Source organism: Pseudopipra pipra, chromosome 2, assembly GCF_036250125.1.
Source record: "Pseudopipra pipra isolate bDixPip1 chromosome 2, bDixPip1.hap1, whole genome shotgun sequence".
Taxonomy (NCBI): Eukaryota; Metazoa; Chordata; class Aves; order Passeriformes; family Pipridae; genus Pseudopipra; species Pseudopipra pipra.
Genome location: NC_087550.1, coordinates 8416387 through 8438645, shown reverse-complemented (window position 1 = coordinate 8438645; position 22259 = coordinate 8416387). Strand labels below are relative to the sequence as shown.

General features: G+C 49.9%; 1 protein-coding gene across 4 annotated transcripts in view; it reads right to left on the bottom strand.

Moving 5' to 3' along the window:
• Positions 1 to 3292: 3292 nt before the first annotated feature.
• The window catches only part of FAM168A (family with sequence similarity 168 member A), a 78949-nt gene continuing 59982 nt past the window's right edge, over positions 3293 to 22259 (bottom strand). For all 4 annotated transcript variants that reach the window (XM_064643939.1, XM_064643938.1, XM_064643937.1 and 1 more), the window contains 6 exons: positions 12442 to 12522; positions 9162 to 9287; positions 7340 to 7482; positions 5922 to 6096; positions 4533 to 4662; positions 3293 to 3566 (listed from right to left, as the gene is read on the bottom strand). In XM_064643939.1, coding sequence (XP_064500009.1) covers positions 4550 to 4662; positions 5922 to 6096; positions 7340 to 7482; positions 9162 to 9287; positions 12442 to 12522 — 638 coding nt within the window. In that variant the 3' untranslated portion in view covers positions 3293 to 3566; positions 4533 to 4549. The remainder of the gene's footprint in view (positions 3567 to 4532; positions 4663 to 5921; positions 6097 to 7339; positions 7483 to 9161; positions 9288 to 12441; positions 12523 to 22259) is intronic.

Genomic DNA, 22259 nt, shown 5'->3' with positions numbered 1-22259 from the left:
CCAAATTCCCTGGGGGAATGCAGGGCATGGCAAACAGGGTGGGAAGGGGCTCTGGAAAGGACCATATTCCGGTGGCTGTGGGAAAACCTGATCCTCTGAACATCCACCATTAAAGCAAACCCCTTAAATTTTAACACTTCAAGGTAATTCCATCCCGGAACTGCAAAAACTGGGTTATTCATTATCCAAAAAATCCAGGAGCAAATCCTTGCCTGGAGGGCTCAACCACTTGGAGGTGTGAAGGGTTTGGGCTCCAAGGGGGGGCGGGGTCACCACCAGGACTAATATTCCTATTTTTCCCCCCAAATCTCACACTAGAGCTGGTGTTTTAAAGCCAAGATAAAGGCAGGGATGGGTTAATGGTGGGAACAGCGGGTTGGGAGTTATTTTCCCTCCTCTTTAGCTGGAATTTTAATCTCAGACACTTCCCTGGATGATTTAACCCCTCCTGCTCTTCCCCACTAATCCCGGGGCGATGGAAAACCCTTTTCCATAATCAACATCAGCAAAGCTGAAATATTTGGGAAGCTGGTGGCCCCCCAGCACTGTCCCCACCCAAGGGAGGCTGTGACCTCCCCAGGACCTTCCCTCAAGCCATGGAGAGGAGGAGCCCAAGGAGAGGGCTTGGGATCAAGGGAAGGGCAGGAGCGTCTCCCCACCAGCACAGCCCCACAGAGCCACCTCGGGAAGGAGCTTCCCAAGCCTGGCACTGCGTGGAGGCCCCAGAGCCAAGTGGTGGCCCCAGAGCCATGTGGTGGCCCTGGAGCCACGTGGTGGCCCGAGCCTAACCCAGCCCTGGGTACCAAAGGTCCTCAGTGAAGCCTCTGGCCCAAGAGGTGCCAAATATTTCCCCTCTCCACACTTGGCTGAGTTAATGAGGATTTCTGCCTGGGAATAACAGGGTGAGGAGCTGCTCTTGATCTACTCAAAGGGGTTCAAACCCAACTGCCCATCTGAGTGGGAACACTGGGTGACCCTCCGTGTTCAACTCCTGGAGCTTCCTCCCCACTTTTAGTGTTCTTTCCTTTCAGGAGAAAGCCCAACAACTCTTTCCCAGCCATGGACCGAAATTTTAGGGGTTGTCCCTAAAGTCCTGAAGGGTGTCTGGGATAGTGGGAGGGTGGTGCCTGCTGGGAAGGGTCCTCTGCACAGCCTGGGCTCTGATCACAAAGCTTGTTGGACCCTTTTCTCCTTCTCCTTTCCTTCCCGAAGTGCAGCCCAAGGGTGCACTTTCCCCAGCCCACAGGGATGTCCCCTCGAGCTTGGGGAGGTCAACCAGAGCTTTGCTCTGGATTTCCATTAAAAATCCAGCAGCACTTCCATTAAAAACCAGCAGAACCAACCAAACAACCCCACACAGAGGTGCTGCTGCCAACACCCAACCCGACAGAGCAAACAGTGGCTGGAAAAGTCCTCCTGGATCCCTAAGCTTCTTCCTCCCCATCTGGTTCACACTCAAGGAGCTCCAGGAGCTCCTCCCAGTGGCAGCAGAAGCCAAGATGGGAGACACCACCCAAAGCAACAAGAACAGGTCACCTTCTCTTCCAAAAAGCTCTCCAGCCTGACCTCTACACCACCATGGAGGGTCCAGGTGAGCCTCCAGAGCCCTCAGGTCCATCAGGAGACGTGATCCAGGCACGACCAAAGCGGAGCACCCAACACTGACTCAACACCACACACGGGTCGGAAACTCAAGGCAGGCAGTGCCCTGAGGGATTCCCATCCCCAGCTCCAAACCTGACCTCTCCAAAGGCTCTGGATTTGACAGCCTCAAAGCCCAAGGAGCAGGAGAGTTGCCAACAGGGAACACTTTTGGCACGTTGAGGGAAAAACCAAAACCCAACCAAGTGTTTTGCCTTGGAAAAGAGAAATAAATAAGCAAAGCCTCGTTTCTAAACTGGGTTTAGTGAGAAGGGTTTAAAAATAAACTGGCCACAAGTTGCCTGCAAACACAAACTCCCTCTGCTGCTCTCGAGACAATGTATTGCTCTACTGGGACACCCCAAGGTGGGACATCTTTGTGTCCTTGTGTCCTGGCTGAGCCAAACCCCTCAAAATCCCCCTGGTGCCCACAGCCTGGTGCAACCACCGTCCCCCACCCTGCCCCATGTCACCTGGGGATCCCTTCTCTGCTCCCACCTTTACTTCCCGGGAGGAAGGCGACGTGTTTATTGCTATTGCTTCCTCTCCTCCCACATCTCCCCTGGCAGAGCAGCCAGAATTCCCACCCCTTCCGGCCCTTCTCCACGGTGCTGGTGTTTGTGCTTGGATGGACATTTCTCCTGGAAGTCTCAGAGCCCAAGGAATGGGCGGGGGCACCTCAACCCTCAAGTTTGGTCTCAGCCCTGCCAGTGACACGGGTGGAGGGTGAAGCCACCCACCTTCCCCTCAACCTGCCTTGAAGACTCGTCTCCATCAACCAGACGCCCTTTTCCCACACCACCATGCTCTAAAGAAGCTCTTCAGACCAACTCCTGGATCTAGACAAGCTCTTTAGACCAACCTTGGACCTGGAGAAGCTCTTCAGAACAAACACTGTACTCAGAGAAGCTCTTCAGGCCAACCTTGGATCTAGAGAAGCTCTTCAGACCAACCCCTGAACTCAGAGCTCTCCAGACCAACCTTGGATTTGGAAAAGCTCTTCAGACCATATCCTGAGCTCTTCAGACCAACCTTGGATCTGAAGAAGCCCTTCAGACCAACCTTTGGACCTGGAGAAGCTCTTCAGACCAACCCCGGGCCATCTCCTTGCCTCCTTCCCCACCTCTCCCCTTCTCCCTCCCACAGCCCCAGGACGTGGCTGACAGGGAGCACCTCATTTTCCCAAGCTGCTCCCAGGGCACGTGTCCCTTTCCATCAGCCACCATCCATTTTCCCAGTTGGAAGAGCAGCCCAAGGCCCCCGCCGGTGACCAGTCCTCGCCCTCCCTACGACAAAAGCGCTACCCACATTTATATCCTCTTACTCCTACAAAAAGAAAGGATGAGTTCAGAATTCCACTGCAGATTTCGAACCTACCACGACAGCTATTCTGGAAGACACCAATGTTGCTCGGAATACGTGACGGAAGATTGAATAATTGATCATCTCCGACTAAAAAAAACCAAAAAACTGGGAACAAACCTGCCTGTCTAAAGAAAAACCAGCGCTGTGCTTTTCACAGTCCCCCTAACATCAACCACGCTGCAAATCTAGGCTCGGGCAACGACGACGACGACAGAAGGAGAACCCAAAAGAACACGAAGTGGGGGGATCTTTGTACCACTCAGCTGGCAAAGTGAAGATTCTGAGCTTTCCAAGGACCAAAGAGAGAGAACTTTACTATTGCTCGGTGTCAGTCATGTGTGTTACACGATTTATGTGGGAGGGGGACGGGAGGGGAAAATCAAAGAGAGGCAGAAGATTAGAAAAAGCAGCTTTTACAAAAACCACTAAAGGATGCATAAAGTGACCCTTGCACTCGGTTTGTTGAGTTTTGTTCTTGCAAACAGACGAGGTGCTGCGGCCCAGGGGCCGGGGCACCGATGTAAGACTTGTGGAGTTGCATACAATGTTTGATTCCGGATCTGGGAAAGAGAAAACACCGAAAAACAGGGAGTTAGAAGCAAGTTCTGGAAGATCAGGGCTGTTCTCTGCACTCCTGCACCACGTAGAGACAGTCCATATGGAATTTAACCATCCCTGAGGACAATTCCTTGAGCTCAGTGGTGGGATCCAATGCCAAAGATATGAAGATGGGATGCTCCCTGCTAATTGCCCACCAAGGAGAGATTTGGATAAGCTCAGGGCTGGGTGGGATCTCCGCTGACTCCCAGTGTTCCCATCAACTGTGTTAATTGGACACCATGAACGAGGAACAAGCAGCTGGGATTTCTGGGATCCTGGGCATGACAGGGATGTGCAGTAACTCTGGGATTTCTGGGATCCTGGGCATGACAGGAATGTGCAGTAACTCTGGGATTTCTGGGATCCTGGGCATGACAGGGACGTGCAGTAACCCTGGGATTTCTGGGATCCTGGCCATCACAGGGACATGGAGTAACTCTGGGATTTCTGGGATCCTGGGCATCACAGGGACATGCAGTAACTCTGGGATTTCTGGGATCCTGGGCACAACAGGGATGTGCAGTAACCCTGGGATTTCTGGGATCCTGGGCATCACAGGGACGTGCAGGAACCCTGGGATTTCTGGGATCCTGGGCACCACAGGGATGTGCAGCAACTCCGGTGCTCATGGACAGGAGGATCTCCCAGATCATCAAGGGAGATCCACTTTTAATAGGGAAAAAACCCATATCCCAGTGATGGGAGGGACTCTGGATAAGGGAATGCAGCGATAGGACAAGGGGGAATGTTTTTAAGCTGCCAGAGGGGACACTGGGAAGAAATTCCTCCCTGTGAGGGTGGGGAGGCCCTGGCACAGGTTGCCCAGAGAAGCCATGGCTGCCCCATCCCTGGGAGTGTCCAAGGCCAGGCTGGCTGAGGTTTGGAGGTTAATTTATGCCCAAGGGCAGAGCAGAGGGATCACTCACATGGATTGGCCAGTGGATTACCAGTGTGGAGGTACGTAGCTGTAGGTGGGGGTTCCTTGAGCCCTGTACGTTGGCACGGACACGGGATGTGCTCCGATGGCGGTGTGTTGGGGGGTGGTCAACAAGGTTCCTGCAAGGGAAACACGGATCAAGGAGAGCTCCCTCAGGGAAGTGGTGCCCATCCCAGGGTCAGGAACATCACCAGCTGCCTCCTTTTAGCTTTTCCATCATCCCAAATATTCTTCTGCCCGTGAGACCTCACTGGAAGGTGTTGGACTTGTGGTTGGGATCAACCAGTGCCACGAGTGGAATAAACACACCTGAAGCTCCAGGGTGTTTTCCATGGTACTTTTGGTCATCGCCTTGTCTTTTTAAGGGTTTTCCTTGTTGGGTTTTTTTTTTCAATTTTCCTTGTCCCTAAAGACCAGCCCAGCTGACCTGCTGACATCGTTTACCCGCTGAAGGCACTGGGCTAAACTACAACAGGAGATCTGAAACACCCAAGGATCAAACTCGAAGGGAGAAGGGATGCAAAGGGAGGTGAGAAAAAAACCCCAAGAGCTCTTCCAGGGAAACCTGGGAAGAGCTTTGCCACTCATCTCCCAGGAGTTCTTTTGCTTCCTTTAAACCCCCAGAGCCTTGGGATGCATCAGGATTGATCCCCTCCCAGCCATGAAGGCACTGCCTGGTGTAACCTCTTTTTTCAGCCAGAGGAATTTTAAGCTGGAATTTGCACAGTGCCTACATGGGAAGGGAGAACAGCCCTGGACTGCTCCGTTCCCAGAGCAACTGGGTGCTCAAACCAAATTCTTGGTTTCTGGGTATCTCTCTACAAATTAATGGAAATCTAACACATTCCACATGCATTAATTAATCCACTTCTCAGAGTAAGCGACAGTAAATATCTCCAAGTGGTTCCTGTCACACCCCTGCCTGCTTGGAACAGGGCTTGCATCCCATAATAGGGCCCTATTTCCCAGCCAGTGCAGATGCAAAAGGATGAATGATGCATTTCTTGGCATAATTCAATATACAATAAGAATTGTTAATGAGAGAAATACAGGCTTTGGAAACAAATAAACCCAGCCCACCACGTGCCAGCAATCCAAGGAATCCTGCACATAAAATGTGAAGGAATTGGGAGAGAGAAACCAAGGACAATGTTGAACAAAAACAAGGCCATAAGAGCCCTAAAAAAAGGGAACTTGAGGAGAGAAATCCAACTGTTTGGAGCGGACAAGCCTGGGGATTCCCGTACTTATGGGACAGTCAGAGGAAAGAATTTAAGGCTGGGAATTTTTCATCCGGGATAAGTCTCCTGCATGGGCTGCCTGGATACATCCCACCGGGAGATGGAAGTGTGGAGTGTGGAAAGGCTTCCCTGCTTACCTGCTGACATGGCCATGGTGGTCCCGGCAACCATTCCCATGGCCACTCCGTTGGTCCTGGGCGCGGCCACCGGAGCGGGATAGATGGCCGACGGGATACTGTTGGGCTGGACCACGGTGGTGTGATGGATGACATGGGGCTGCGCCGCGTACACCGGCTGGGTGTAATAAGCTCCCTGGTGGAGAAGGAGGGGAAAAAACCCACCGTCATTCCATGTTTTTACAGAGCCTTCCCAACCTAAACGATCCCAGGATTCAAGCGCTGCCAAAGGGCTGGTGTTTCCTGGGGTGTCTCTCCTGTGACTTGGGAGACCTGGGCAAGGAATGGTGAAGCTGACCCTGTGGATGTGTGGGATGGATGGAGGCAACAGGACTGAGGGGGGATCAGCATCACGGGTCAAGGAGTCAATCCACTGGGGACAAACCACCATTTGGTGGGATGAAACAGGGCCTGGACACCAAGACTTTGGCTGCTGGTGTGGAAAAGGAACAAGAGATGGAAGAAAAGGACAAGTGGCTCTTGGATGATCCCGAGGTGCTTGTTTGGGATGTGTATCATCTCCCTGGGTTTCCAACAGGGCTCCAAAATCCAGGCTGCCCAGACTCAGAGACTCTGGAAACAAGGGAATAAAAGGAGCCAACAGAAAAAGCTCCACACCCAAAACAATGAAGGGCCTGAAACATGAGGGACAGAAAGGCCATCCCCAGGACAGGCAGCTCCAGCACTGCTGGAGAAGTTGGTCTTTGGACATGAAAGAGGAGAGGAAAAGCCAGGGAAGCTGAAGGGCCAGATGGCTCTGGGAAGTTCATGATCTTCAGTGGGAATGGGAATTAAGGTGGTTTTTGGAGGACATCTGGCCTGAACTGCATCCCTGCAGAGGCTCTTGGCCCCAGCACATGGCTGGAGGTGGTGGCCGTGCAGCAGTAGGGAAGGTGGGCCTGGAAATCCCATCCAGGTGCTGAGGGAAGAGCTGCTCCGGGAGGACACGAATACAGGTCGTGGCTGGTGCTGGTGAAGGGGACACAGGGGAGGTGGCAGGAGGGTGATGCCAATGACCAGCAGCAAAGGGACCTTGAGGTGACTCAGACTCACTCCGGGCCTTGGGGAAGAGCAGCATTTGAGAGCTGGGCTGGGTGGGGAGAGCCGGGTGCAGGGATCATCCAGGACTCCCTGGCAGCCAGTGTGATTCAAGAGGAAAGGTCCCAATTCCCAGCGGGGCTGATCCATGGGGATGTACCCTGACATCCAACAGAGGAGGCAGGAGAGACACCCCACCATCCCGAAGCCCCACTATGAGCTTCTCCACCCCGCACGGGCGTGGGGGCTCAGCCCTGGGAGCCGAGGAGATTCCCACAGGGAGCTTGGAGCTGCGTTGGGATGTGGTGGGGAGGCCCCACCCCCCGGGAGGCCCCACCTACCTGTGTGTACAGGTTCTGCTGGGGGTAGGCACTTCGGATGGGGTACATGGCAGTCTGGTACGGGTTGGGAGACGGCGAGTAGGGAGGAGGAGCGTTGTTACTCTGGGTCGGTGGCACCTTGTAGGGAGTCCCTGCGGTGTATCCTGGTAAAGACAGGAGTAATCCCGGCTTTAGGCTTGGATTTGCAGCGGCAGAGCTAGGCCACATGCACGTGAGGAGCTTGGGGTGCTGGTCATGGAGCACAGGCTGCTCCCTGGGCATGGAGGGACACATCAGCATCTACTGATATCCCATGGAGAGGGATTTGCCCAAAGGAGAGGCTGCTCCACCCCTGGAACTGTACAAGGCCAGGCTGGACAGGGCTTGGAGCAACCTGGGATAGTAGAAGGTGTCCCTGCCCTGCACCAGGGTTTGGAACAAATCCCTTCAAGATCCCACACCATTCCAGGATTCCAGGATTCTGTGACACCCACCAGGGGAAAATGATGTGTGCCTTGAAATATTTCATCCCTTGAAGGCTCTGTGATCCTCACAGGGCAGATTGGAATTGTTCTCTTTCTTCTGCTTGGATTTAAGGAAAAGGAAATGCATCCCCTGGTCTTGCCCATTATCCGGAGCATCCAAGTCCCACACTGATATCAAGGGCCTAAAGAAACTTAAACTCATTTTGCAGCATTTAGGAGAGGCTGAGTACGTGGGGGATACTCTAAAATGAAGGATCCTGGCAGGGAAGTGCCATAAAACCTCAGGGAAGGTGCAACATCTAAAGGAGGTGTGACCTGCCCCGAGGATGGGATGTCACAGCACCTGAATTCCCAACCTTTAGAGGCTCCATTAATTAAACATTATTGCTTAACTGCTAAATGGGGGAAAACCCTCAAGAATACTTCCAAGTTGTGCTTTTTTTTAGATAAATTAAAAAAAATTAAAGCCTTCAGCCTCTTGTTTTTCCATCTAGTGGATTTTTTTTTTCAATTCTGGATTTGTTTTCTCCAAAAAACATCTTGGGAGCTACCAGTCCTCAGCACCTGAGGGGTGCCTGGGGATGGGGACAACAAGGAGCCTTTAAGCTCCAGTTTCTGTTAAAATTGCTAATTTCACCAAACAAGATCTAATTTTTTACTAATTACAAGCTGGGATTTTTCCAAATATTCACAACTTGGTCAAATTTGGCCTGGTGTGAATTTAGGCACCATGTCCCAGGTCCCCAAAGAATTGTAGGGACATCCCTTTTTCAAGAGAAAGCCTCCCAAAGGCTTTTAAAAGGTTCTGCCTTATCAGGGAGCTTATCAACCCTCCCAGAGGAAATGTTTGTCCTCCTCAGGGATGAGATTCCAAGGCTCCACCTGGAAAAGCCTGTTTGACAGTGATCCCTGAACAGCATCTCCTCCCCCTGCTTCTGCTCAGCCAGAATTTCAGCCCTGTCCCTTGAAAATCAGGCTTTAGTTTGGAATTCTTTCCATTTAAAGGGAGTAGTAAATAACGTCCCTTTGGAGATAAACACCAGGTCACTCCTGGGGACCAAACAGTTGAGGGAGAGGTTTCACCTTCTCCACTTCCAGGAGAATTCCTCCTCTGGAGGAGCAGCAGGAGGGTCAGTGCTCTCCTTTCTCATGGCTTTAACACATCCATCAAGTCCAGGATGGACCAGGCTTGGAGCAACCTGGGCTAGTGGAAGGTGCCCGAGACAGGAAGGTTGGAAGGATGGTCTTTAAGATCCCTCTCAACCCAAATACAATCCCAAATAACCCCATTTCTAAATAAACACCCAAAAGGGGCCCAGATCAGGCAATCAAACCCCAGAAAGGAAAGGTGTCTTTACTGAAAGCTGCAGAAGAGGCCTGGTAGGTTCTGTTCTCGGTGCCGGTGTCCACCGGGAGGTGGAAGGTGCCCTCGGTGGCACAGGACGAGGAGGTCTGAGGCCAGGCTTGCTTCATCAGAAGGGTGGCTTGGGTGGAGGCAGAGAAGAGGAGTCACACACAGCAGTGGAGAGACAATTCCCACATTTATGGAATCATTTTGCTGCTCTTTCCCTTCCATTCCCACCTTTTACGGACAACAACTGAGCTGAGGGACCTGCAGATCTGTGTCCACCATCCCTCCCCAGATAGTCACCTCTGTCCCTCCAAACCAGCAAGGGCTGCCCTCGGCCTTGTGATTCCCAGCAGGAAAACGGGCTGAGCCTCGGGCGCGAGGCATTTTATTCCCAGGAAAACCCTTGGAGGCACCACCACTGGTCGCTGTGACCGTCCTGTCCCAGCATTGGGTGGTCCTCAGGAACTCTGGGAAGGCCAGCAGTGGCTTTGGGCAGGTCTCCCTGTGTCCCAGTTTGTGGAAGAGTATTTATGGTGCCAAGGAAAAGAATCCAGAAGAATCTCAAGAGCCAAACCTTGTGGGATTTGAGGAGGGACCAACAGAATTCAGGCAGGACAAAGCTTGGAGCAACCTGGTCTAGTGGAAGGTGTCCCTGCCCATGGCAGGGGGTGGAAAGAGATGATCTGGAAGGTCCTTTCCAACCCAAGCCAGTCTGGGATTCTGTGATACCAGGAGGTTTGTGGGAAGTGAGAGATCCAAGCCCAGTTTCTCCTCCACTCAGGCACTGATCACTTCCTGCTCCAGCCTCACCCTCTCCCAAAGCTTTGGGAGTGATGAAGGATTTCCAAGCCGCCTGGTTTATTTTCCATGGCACACTGCACTCAGCAACATCCCACTGGAGACCCAACTCCAGCCCTGGGACAGAAACACTCCTTCCCTTCTGCTTTTATTCAGGATCAGATTCTTTTTTGCCTCTGGATTTCCCAGAGGTTTTTTAATTTCTGAGACTGACAATTTATTTGCACTCAGTCCCTCCTCTGAGGTTTTCCCTCTCCACATCAAACCCACCACAAAATCCAGGTAATTTGGGGTGGAGATTCCCACGTTCTGGACATTAAATCATGGATTCTTGGAGAATCCATCACTTAAAGCTGCACAGAAGGCGAACCAAAGAGGCTTCCAGAACATTAATATCTCCTGGTCCTTTGAAGAGCTGCAACTCTCAGGGGTCACAAGCCAGCTATGATTATTTAATATCATTTTAAGGGCCACCTCCAACCAGTGTCTTCTGGATTTGGTTTTGCCTCCCACCTTAAAATAAGTAAAATCAAGAGCTTTTATTCCTTATCTGTTTAATCCAGGTGGGAACTGAGCAAACAATGTGAGCTCTGGGTCCCTGCAGAGGACCCTTAGTCATACTGAAATGGGAAAAAAAAAATGTATGGACCCTTCCAACCCAACCCATTCCAGGATTTCAGAGCCTCCGTCCCGTCCCACAATTCCTGATTTTGGAATACTCTTGTTCTGCAATGCAAGGGCATTGCTGTAAACCGTCCTTCTCCCCTGCATTATTAATAAGTGCAGCTCAAGGCTCCAGGAGGAAAGTGTGTGTCCTACTTTCAGGAAAATAAAAAGAGAAGCCTTGATGAAGGGAGTTAAACCACAACAACCACTGTGGGAAGGCAGAAAGCCTGGGAGGGAACAGGCAGCTTAATGAAGACATATATTATTTTATTTTTATTGTGTCTCTGCAGCAGTGATTTGAGGTGCTCGTTTTTACCGACTTAAAAGGCCTTTTTTTGGAAGAACAGTATCCTAAAAAAATCCTAAATAAATGCTGGTTTATTGCAACCAGCAGAGTTTGCAATGCTGGGGGTGTGTCTTGTGTCTCTCCCTCTAAAAACTGTGGAAAAAAGCAACAGGAAAATCACGCAAGGCAGGAACCTAAATTGGAATTCGTAGAATCCCAGAATATCCTGAGCTGGAAGGGACCCACAAGGATCGTGGAGTCCAATTCATCCTTTTCCTTGGGAAAGGCTCTTTTGGAATAAACTGGTGAGGAATTTATCCTATTCTGGGGCTCAAACATCAGCAAAAATCCACCAGAAACCTGACACTGGGAGAGGGAAGGGATCAGGGCTGGCTCCAGGTCCCTATTCCTACAGTGCCAATCCCAAGAAGAGTCATAGGATCCTACAATGGTTTGGGTTGAGAGGGATCTTAAGGATCATCCAGTTCCAACCCTGTGCCGTGGCAAGGAACACCTTCCACTCCAAGCTCCAGGCCAACATTCCAGAATGCTGCAGGATTTACATCCCTGGCTGAGCAGGGAGGACGTTGCCAGGCTCTGGCAGGACAAGCTACTAATAAATTTATGGGCTTTTTCTTAGTCTGTGGAGCTCTTTTCCCTTTATTCTTCCAGTGGTTTATCCTCCGGGGGAATTTCGGGGTGGCCAGCGCAGGGACAAAACTCATTTCCAAAGGTTTTTAGTGGGAAGAAATGCAGCTTCAGAGAGTAACTGAGAGAACTCAAGAAATATTCTAAATGGTGCTGATACCAAGAAGCAACCCAAACCAGGTCACCTGGACTCACAACTACATTCATGGAGTAATTGAGTCTAGGAAGTAAATATAGAAACAGAAAAGCTGTAAAAGCACCTTTTCTATGACGGTTTCTCCAGTTTCTCGTTTTTGTTTACTTTTTATTTTCCACAAGACACAAGTTTTCTTTTGATTTAATCACCTATGAAAAGATAACCTTCCCAGAAGCATACCAACCCAAATAAAACCCAACAGATCCCTGGGAATACCAGGGGAAAATGAGATTTTATGGGGAAGAAAGCAGCTGGTGCTGCCAAAGGGGAAGAAGAATTCCCAGGTTTGGCCCAAGTTTGTGAAGGACAGGAGGAGACACAGGGACAGACTCTGGCAGTGCCACGGGAAAGACACAGCATGGGAGATCCAGACCCCAAACAGGACACAGCTCCTGACATTCCTGCAGCTGTGGCATGGAAGGAGAGCAGGACACACACAGAGAAGGGAATCAGTGCCATCAATCTGCTGATATCCCAGTGCTGAGGGCTGCAAAATTCCTGGGATTCGTATCAAGATATAACTCCTGGCTCCAAAGTGCTTTGCAACACAGACAAATATTCCCAAAGGAAGGTGTGAAGTTAATGGCAGAGTTAGGAAGGGAAGACCCCCAACAAAGGCTTCTTCCCAGGAAGGGATTGGCTGACAAGCACATGGAAACTGCTGGAATTCCCTCCTCCACAGAGGGGTTTTACCTGGGGCGTAGCCGGGGCTGCTGGTCGGGTACATGTTGGGGTTGTAGGCCGGGGCAGCCGTGGGATATCCCGTGGGATAACCTGGAATGAGACCAAACAAATCAGGATTTTTATCAACAGGCAGCCAGGATAACACCCCCAGAAAGTAACAAACATGTGTGAGCAGAGAGGGAACGGGCACAGCCGGGAGGGAAAACACAGCTGTATTCCCAGGATGTAGGAAAAACTGGGAATGTCCATGTGACATCATCAATATTTCATCCTTAGAAATGTAGAAAATGAGGGCAGTGACCAGAATGCAGAAAACAGGGATGTGCACTGGGTTTGGAAGAAAAGCACTGAGGAAACACATGCTCTGAATGTTGAATTCAGCCATGGAAAACCAGCTTGGAAAGGTTTTCCTTGGCTGCACGGCAGCATTGGCAGAGCTCAGCACCCAGCCTAGCACTCAGTGCTCCCATTATCCAGAGTTTCCTGCTGAAGGGATGTTGTAGGAAAACATGCCAGGCTTGTTTTCACTCCTGGCTGCACAAGTGCCATCCCGGGAGGGCCCCGATTCCCTGCCAGGCCACCTGGAAGGAACGTGCGCAGCAGCTCCGACCCCTCGGAGCCGCGGGAGGGGATTTAATGGGCTCTTTGGAAAAGGCTTCAGTTTTCATCAGCTTCACTTGGATGGGTCATGGAGAGTTCAGGGAGAATCACCTGAGCAGGGCTGGACAGATTCTGAGTGCCCCACACCCAGTGCAGGTGTCTGAGCCAACTCTCACTCCATGGAAGTTCTTGTTCTCTGTGGATTCCACAGACAAAAACCTCCCCACCTTAGGCTGCTCCATTTTTAGAAAATCATGGAATACCCTGAGTGGGAAGAGACCCACAAGGATCATCCAGTCCAGCTCTAGGACACCCCAGCAATCCCCCCCTGTCCCTGAGGGTGTTGTCCAAGGGCTCCTTGAGCTCCGGCAGGTTTGGAATTGCCCAACCTGGGGAGCCTGTTCCGTGCCCAACCACCCTCCAGGGAAAGAACCTTTCCCTGAAATCCAACCTGACCCTCCCCTGGCACAGCTCCAGGCATCCCTTCAGATCCCATCCCTTGTCATCATTCTGCTTCCGTTTCCTTCCATTTCTTGGAAGTCTTCCCCCTGGAAACAGCAACACCTGGATAACTCCATCCCTTCTCACGTGCTCCTGCACAAATCCCTTGGACAGACCGAGCAGGACACATTAATCCTCCTTTTCTGGTGGAGAATTTGGCTTTGCTGACCTTGCCACCACGGTTTGTCCCCTTGGACACCATCCCAGAGCAGAACGAACTCAAGGGTGACAAAGTGACCCTTGGAGAGGCTTCCTTCCCTCAGACACTGCCAAAAAAGGCTGGAAAGATTTAATTAGCAGTCAATTCATACTCCTCTTTTTTTAATATTTTAGAACATTAAAATATTAAAAATATAGCAGGTCTGGCCTCCCCCTTTCCGAGTGTCCACACAATGCCATTGGAATCTCTCCCTCCACGCCCCAAATCTCTTCCACCACGTGCCAATTCCTAAACCCCGTGGCCAAATTCTGAGGTTCACTGGAATAAATCTCATCACCACTCGTGGCCACTGTAGTGGAATAAATGACTGTGTGTTCTACCCTCTCATTTTCATCAGGGATATGTTTGGCTTCTAAATCAGGTTAATTAAAAATTGCTGGAGTTAATGTTGGCTAAGCAGCAGTTTAACAGAGGTTTTTTTTTAGGCATGAAACTCCGTTGTTGTACTCAGGAATATCTGAAGCCTTTCAGCAATCAAGGAGCTCCTCAGAAGGTTATTTGCAGCCCCAGTGATTGCAGGTGGAACATTAATGATGATCCTCAGTCACAAATATCCTGCTCACCCTCCACTTCATTAGAAGAGAATAATTTCTTCTCCAGGACATTCATCATTCCACAGTCTTCCCATTTCCCCCACGATCCCACTTTCCACCCTGACCTGCCTGGCCAGGAGTGTTAAACCAACTCCACTCCAAGGGTATTTTCCCTAAAATTCTCCCAGCTTGACACACAGTCCAGTAGAATCCCAGGATGGTTTGGGTGGGAAGGGACCTTAAAGACCCCCTAATTCCATGGGCACAGGTGGTGACAGCTGTCCGTGTACCCTGCTCATCCACGAGGGATGGGATCCAGGTGACAAAACTCATGGAGCACCAAGAGGTTCTCCTGATCTTTGCAGCTGGATAATCCCCCCAGACAAGTCCTGAATCCCCCAATCTTTAATAACAGTCCTTAATTGAGTCTGAACCATGACAAACATAGTCCTGGGTGGCCATGAGTTCCATCTGAGGCACCACCAGCACCTGCTGGCAAATCCAGCAAAAAAACACCTCTAAAAGAAACCTCTAAAAAAAACACCTCTAAACCCAGCTCAAAAAACCACCCCTGAAATTTCCAATACTGGGGGGTTTTAGAAAAATCAGCCTGAAATAAATCCAACCACTCTCAGACCACAGGAAAACTGTGGCTTTGGGAAAGGTTTTCCAGCCAGACACTTATTGAGACTCCAGGGTTATTTTGGGCAGGTGGAGATAAATGCGTATTCATGGAATTATGGGATCATTGAGGTTGAAAAAGGCCTTTAAGGCCATCCAGTCCAACCCAGCACTGCCAAGGCCACCGTGTCCCCAAGTGCCACATCCACACCTATTTTAAAACCCTCCAGGTTGGGACTCAATCACCGGTCCTTCTTTTTTGGGAGGTTAAAGGGCAAAGAGAGATGGGGCTTGTTTCTTGGCTCTTCTTCATCCCTCAAATAACCCCAAACAAGCCTCCTCATGGAAGCAAAAGCTGTAGGCCCTCAGGATGATCCACATTCCATGGGTATCTGGATCCAAGAATCAGGAATGGGCTCAGGAGTGTCTGATTTTCCCCCTGGAAACCCCAGTTCCTCAGACAGGCCCTGCTCCCTTCCTGCCACATCTTGTCACCTTGAATCAAAAATAACAAGCCAGAGGATCAAACCCCCTTGACATGAAAATATCAGGGACAGAAGGAAAATATCCTTTCCTTTCTCCTTGTATGGATTTGCCCCTGAAGGGCCCCTGGCTCTGCTGGGCCTTGTGATGATGCAGAAATAGAAAATGAGGTGAAAACACATCGAACAAAATTGATGAGACTCCTCGCCCAAGAAATCAAAAGTTGTTCTCTGCCTTTATTTTAATTTAATATCATCTCCACAATCAATAGGAGCAAGGAAGCCAGTGTTCATTTGATGTTCTCCCCAGGGAAAACACACAGCTCTGGGAAGAGCTGCTGCAAAAACTCCAACAAACAACCAGGAGCACGTGGGGCTGCAGCAAGGAGGTGTTTTAGAGCTGCCTTTAATTTTTCATGTATATTTTTCAGATTTCTGGGCTGTTTTCTCCAGCTCTGCTCACCCCTTTCCTTCTTGGTGTGATGCTGCTTTGGATTAATGGCTTTTAGGCTCCCTCTTTTTAGAAGATGAATTGTAAAGGGGTTCAGGAAGTAGATTTTAAAAGAGGGGTTTAAGTGCCTTTGGGGTCAGACCAGGGGTGGAATCCCCATCCCTGAAAGTGTTCAAAATCCCTGTGGATGTGGCACTTGGGGGACATAGGTCAGTGGTGGCCTTGGCAGTGCTGGGGGAGTGGCTGGATTCAATGGTCCTGGAGGACTTTTCCAACTCAAATAATTCCCTTATTCTGTTTTACTAATTCTCCCCTAAACCTCTGCAAACCAGTTTGTTTCTGCTGAGCTTCGAAGCTGCAACAGCCCCAGGAAGATTTTGCCTCAGCCAGATGAAGCCAAAGTATTTTCCCCTGCCAAACACCCTCATGTTCTATTTTAAGCTCATCCACCTCACTCTTTATTGCCCACACCTCAGAAACTCTTCAAAAATAGGATTTATTAACATCTTCTGAGGGTAAAAACACAAGCAACCTCATGTCTTCAGCTCTGTGCTGCTGGAAATCCGCTCCCTTCAGCCCCAGTGGGAATTTATTCCTGCCCAAAGTCACGTGTTGTGACATGAAAAGTGCAAGTTTGGTACTTGAGAAATTACCCCAGAAGTGAGAAATTGGAGAGCAGACACCACGTGGGCTTCCTGGCACAGCTCCAGCAGAGCCAGACTGGCAGCAACGCTCCTGAACGTCGATTGCTGGGAGAGGTGACTCCGGAAAAATATGGGATGGATGGGGGACACAGGGCAAACAGCTGAGGAGGACATCTGGGAGCTGATCCTGTGTGAGAAACCGGCCTCCAGAGGTGAAGAGCTGCAGCATTTTGGAAATGACTTGTGGCAGAGGTGTCAACAAACCTCCTTATCCCATCCGGAGCCTTTCTCCTCACGCCCCGAGCTCTGGGATTAGGCCATGCATCTCCTCCTGCCTTTTGGGGAGTTGTCCCCAAGGAATATCCCTCAATATCTCTGAACAGCTTCTTACCCAGGGCACTTCCTAGACCTTCCCTGCTCTGTGGGAACGCCGGAAAACATCTCCCTCTGAACACAAAAGGAATTGCTCTGGATTTATCCCCCCTCAGTTAGGAGTGCAGCTGCTCTGTCGCCCACCTGACACACACCAGGAGTTCCTGCCCCATCACTTGTCCACCCCCTCACACAAACACCACCCACCACCATCAGGCTGCTGTTTTAGGGGTCCCCCTGCCCTGGTGGACACGGGGCTGCCCCAAGGGCAACTTTTCCATGGCCCAGCTCTTAATTCACCAGCCAGAGCCCTTTGTCATGAGTGACTGACACCCCAAGGCTCTGAGGATGGGACAGGTGTGATGAAATGACTGCACAGCTCATTGTCAGGGTGTTTGGAGATGTTCCTGTCCTGCCAGAACTCAGGTCCAACTGGGTGCCAAACCATCCCAACACATCTCATCCCTTAACTCCACTTATCCCAATGTGACTTTGGCCTTGGGCAGTTTAAATCTTTTGTACTGAAACACCTTTTGGAGCTCAAAAGGTACATTCCCCAAGTCACTGTGTTTTCCAAACCAAATTTAAGTCTAGGAAGAGCCTCCAACTCAGGAGGGCAGAGCTGAAACCCTCCTGGACTGACCCTGGTTTGTTTTATGCTTAACACCCCGAATTATAGGAATCTGAGTTTTGCCACCTCCCAAAAGCACCTACAGCAGGAAGGATGGCAGGACCTTTTCCTTCTTCCCTAATCCCACAGATCCATCCAACAGTGGCACATTTTTGGATGCATTTCCATGTCAATTCTACCCAAACCTCTCCGGGACAAGCTCCAGATGTGCCAGTTCCCCGTGACGCTGGAGGGAGCCCCGGAATTTATTTTCCACCCATCATCCCACGTAACCACAGACATCCCATCACTCCTCCAGCCCACTCCTCTAAATGGATGTAAAAATAGAGAGAAGGCTGAGAAGCAAGGGTGGGACCGTTCTGAAGAGCAACTTAATGGATGGTTGAGAATCCAGCATTTCTGAAGTCTCTGGATAATAAATACATTCATTCCCACAAAAAAGTGCCACCCCCTCATTACTGTTCCAAGCCTCAGCAGCCCAGGAGCAGAGCAGGCAAACATGTGCACAGATACAGCAGCTGCTTCCAAAAGAGATTTGCTCTCACATTTAACAACCTCTTTCCAGGAGACCTTTAAACTTGGGTCTTTTTTCACCTGAAAGGTCCTTTATATAAGTGGGAACTTTTCTTGCAAAGCTCATCTTCACATGGACTGGGATTGCAGCTCCTGCTGCTTCCCAATTTTAAACACTCCTGGCCACACAGAGCAGGGATTCTGACCCTGTGCTCAGGTTGTCACTGTCCTGGACATGTGTTGTGCCATCTCTATTCCCAAGGCACTCATGGAAATCAGGATGGTTTGGGTTGGAAGGGACCTTAAATCCCATCCAGTCCCACCCCCTGCCATGGCAGGGACACCTTCCACTGTCCCAGGTCGCTCCAACCTGGCCTTGGACACTTCCAGGGATCCAGGGACAGCCACAGCTTCTCTGGGCAACCCGTGCCAGGGCCTCACCATCCTCACAGCCAACAATTCCTTCCCAATATCCCATCTAACCCTGCCCTCTGGCAGTAAGAAGCCATTCCCCTACGGCAGATTGAGGGAGAAAGGGGGAGACCTCCAGGCCTTATGCTGCTTGCCCCATTACCTGCGAGGTGAATGCTCTTCCCCCCACCCCTGCACATGGCCCGGTGACCCCGCAAGGAGCACACACAGACCATCAGGGAGGGACGGACGAAAGAGGAAGTTTATTGTGGGGTTGGGGTTTATAAGGCTTTTAGGAGGGTCAAAGGGGGCCAATCCCAAGTTCAGGGTCACACAGAAGAAACCATCAGGTAAAGGGTCAACAGCCAATAGGAAGGGGTTAACAAAGGACCAATGAGAAACACCTCAGGACACCTTCCCAGGACACCTTGTGTGGGAGACAATAGCTTCACAGGGGGTGTCTGGGAGAGGGAGACAGTGACACTGCAGAAAATACACAAACATGTTGAAACATGTTTAAACTACAGTAAAAACTTCTGTTTCCATAAGGTTAGAGTTGTTTTCCTCACCAGCCCATATCTGACAGGACTTTTTCCATCCTGCATATGGCAAATCCATTGCCACATTCCCCCTTGCCCCATCACTCCACGACCTTGTCAGAATTCCCTCTCCATCTCTCTTCCACACCTCCTTCCATCTCCTTCCTTTCCTTCCCAGGGATCCCTTCCATCCTTGATCCAGAGGGTGGAGAATTCCACTGGTGTGAAATCACAGACCCCCTGAAGGAGTTTTCCTGATGGATCATCCACATCTTCCACGGTAAGCACAACAAAACCAAGGGCAGGATCTCCACAGGCATCACAGGTAACACACTCTTCCCTCTGAAACCTTCAGTATAAACCCCAAAAATCTGACAAAACCCACAGGAATGGGGCAAAAAAACTATTCTCTTTTTATGTCCTTTTCCTTTATATTGCACAGACTCATTTGAAAGAACTGCTGGATGTCCTGGGAATGGCAGAGGTGCCTTTGGCAGGAAAGGGGATGGAGAGAACCCCTCTGGTGCTGGCTCAGTGTGACATGGGCTGTTTGTGTCCATTGCAGAGGGTCACAGTGTTGACACAATGAGGCCCTGCCTGCCTGAAGGAGATTTTCCCAGCTGGAGGTCAAAGACAAGGGGAAGGATGGTGGGGCTTCCCTGCCCAGAGGAGCTGGAGACTCCTGCTTTCTTGGGAATTAGGCAGGGAGAGCAAGGAATTTGCACAGAGCTCTGAGCTCTTACCGGGACCTCGTGGTCATAGGATGCCACAAATCAGCTTGGAGCTGTTGCCTTCACCATGCCAGGGAATTTGGAGACTTTACAAGCCCAAAAAGATCTTAGGAAATACCAGGAGCAGTTTTCTGCCCTCGTTTTCTCTTGCTCAGGGAAAACCTGCTTTCAGCTCATTTTGTTTTAGCTGTCGGACAAAAGAGATGATTCCCATTTCCATCCTTACCCCAGTTCCACCTCAGTTTTACTCCCCACAAAGCTCCAGGCCCTCCAGCAGCTGTCTGGGGAAGGAGAAGCAAAACTGGGAGCAACTGTCCAAAGCCATTAGGGAGACACTTGATTACTTGGTAAAAAATAAACCACAGTGACAGGACTTGTCAAACTGTCAATCAATGTCACTTCTGGGCCACAGACATGTGTCACATCCTCTCCTGTGCTGGCACAAGTCTCTGTGGGGGAGAAGTTCAGGAAAATGGTTTAATTCATTCCCAATCGACGCTCCCTGCAATTATTTAATTAATTCTGTGTTTGATGACTCCAAAGGAAGAGACTGATGAAATAAAAGGGTTTGTTTCTCCTCAGAAAGTGTCATAAAGAAGCCATTACAGGTTTCCTTAAACACTGAACTGTGGCTCAACCTTATCCAATAACGTTTCCCAGCCTGGAAAAATGAAGCGAAATCCCTTTTATTTCAAAATGTTTTCTGGGACAAGTGGCTGTTTCCTGCACAGGAGAGCTTGTTCCTACAGAACTTGTGGGACTGGAGGAGCTAAATATGGACTTGTCCTCAGTGTTGAGTTTTGGGGTGTCAGAGATGCCTCCTCAGACAGGAATTTTCCAGGAAAAGCAGGAAGGAACCTGCCTGGAAAAATGATGGCAAAAAGCTCCTTATTGGTCACAGATTGCTTTTATTTTTATTTACTCAGCCCAACTCAGATGCTGGAATTTAATACCTTAAAACTAGTGGTATTCCAGGTGTGCTGACAAAGACAAAATCGTGGTTCCTCGTGCCCTGAGCATGATCAAGGATTAATGCAAAAAACCTGCCCAGGAATCAGTCAATTAATCAGTAATCAATGGGCTAATTAAGCACAAACATTGTCATGCTTCCTATCTCTGTGTTTTACACTCCTCTGGCATTGGAAGATTGATTCCAGTCCTGATTCCACCAGAGACAGTCTTGATTCACACCCTTCAACAAGGTCTCTGGGGACACCAAATTCCCTACTCCAGCTCATTTTAAAAACAGACAATTCCAGAAGGGCCACAACGATGTTGCAAATTAAATCACTGCCCCAAAAGGGCCAATTTTAAGATTGTGAACCTGGGGATTTTCATCTGCAAAGTGAAAAATTCCAAATGAGAAAATATTTGGGGTTGCTGGAAGAGGCCAAACTCAGGGAGACTGAGGGTTTAGGGATCACAACATCCTTAGATATTGAATTCTAAAATCCTAATTAACTTCCAATTGTCCATATGGTATTTTGGCCATTTTGGCCTTGGACCAGGGCAGTGAATTGCTCCCAAATCCATTGGCTCCAGCCAAGCAGAGCAGCAGATGGAGCACAGGCAGAGTATTAATAAAACCAGTTTTTGGGTGTTAAAAGGCTTTAATGGGCCTCTCACACATATTTGGGCCAGATTAGATCCAAGTTGTCCTTGGGGGAAGCTGAGAATCCATAATATTTGAACTGGCAAAACTCCACAGCCTGTTTGAAAATAAAATCTAATTCCACCAGCTTGGAAGTGCAAAGGTTCTGTCAGGAGAGATCCCACAAAGATACCTCATCCTGAGGTTTTGCTTGTTCATTTCCCAGCCAAGAGCTGGGATGAGATTCCCTGATTCCCAGACCCTTGGGAAACTCACGAGCTCCTGCTCAACTCCAATTGCGTTCTATTCTATTCTATTGAAATCCATTCCATCCCATCCCATCCCATCCCATTCCATTCTATTCTATTTAATTCCATTCTACTCTGGTTCCAATTCCATTCTATTGTATTTTAATCCATCCCATTCCATTCCAATTCCAATTCCATTCTATTCTGTTCTATTCAAATCCATTCCATTCCAGTCTATTCCATTCCATTCCAATTCCAGTTCCAGTCTATTCCATTCCATTCCATGCCATTCCATTCCATCCTATTCTACTGTTCCTTTGTTCTGTTCTATCCCATCCCATCCCATCCCATCCCATCCCATCCCATCCCATCCCATCCCATCCCATCCCATCCCATCCCATCCCGCCTTTCTCTCCTCCACATCCAACTCCTCATCTCATCCCACCTCATCCAGCATAGCCAAGGCAAACCCCCCTCTGTGCACATCCCACCCCCCTTCCCACCCACGATCCACCCACAGAATCCCTGGATCCACCCAAACCCAAAGCCATTCCCACACGTTTCCTAGATCCTGTCACCTATGGCAGATTTTGCTTTTCCAGCCCCAAACCTCCCAAATTCCTGCAGTCCAACACCTCCAAACAGATCTTTTACCACCCATAGGTGCCTCCCCTGCTCCCTAACTCCTGCCCTCCCTTTTCCATAGCCTGGAAGCTGTATCCCACCCTCAGTAAGATCC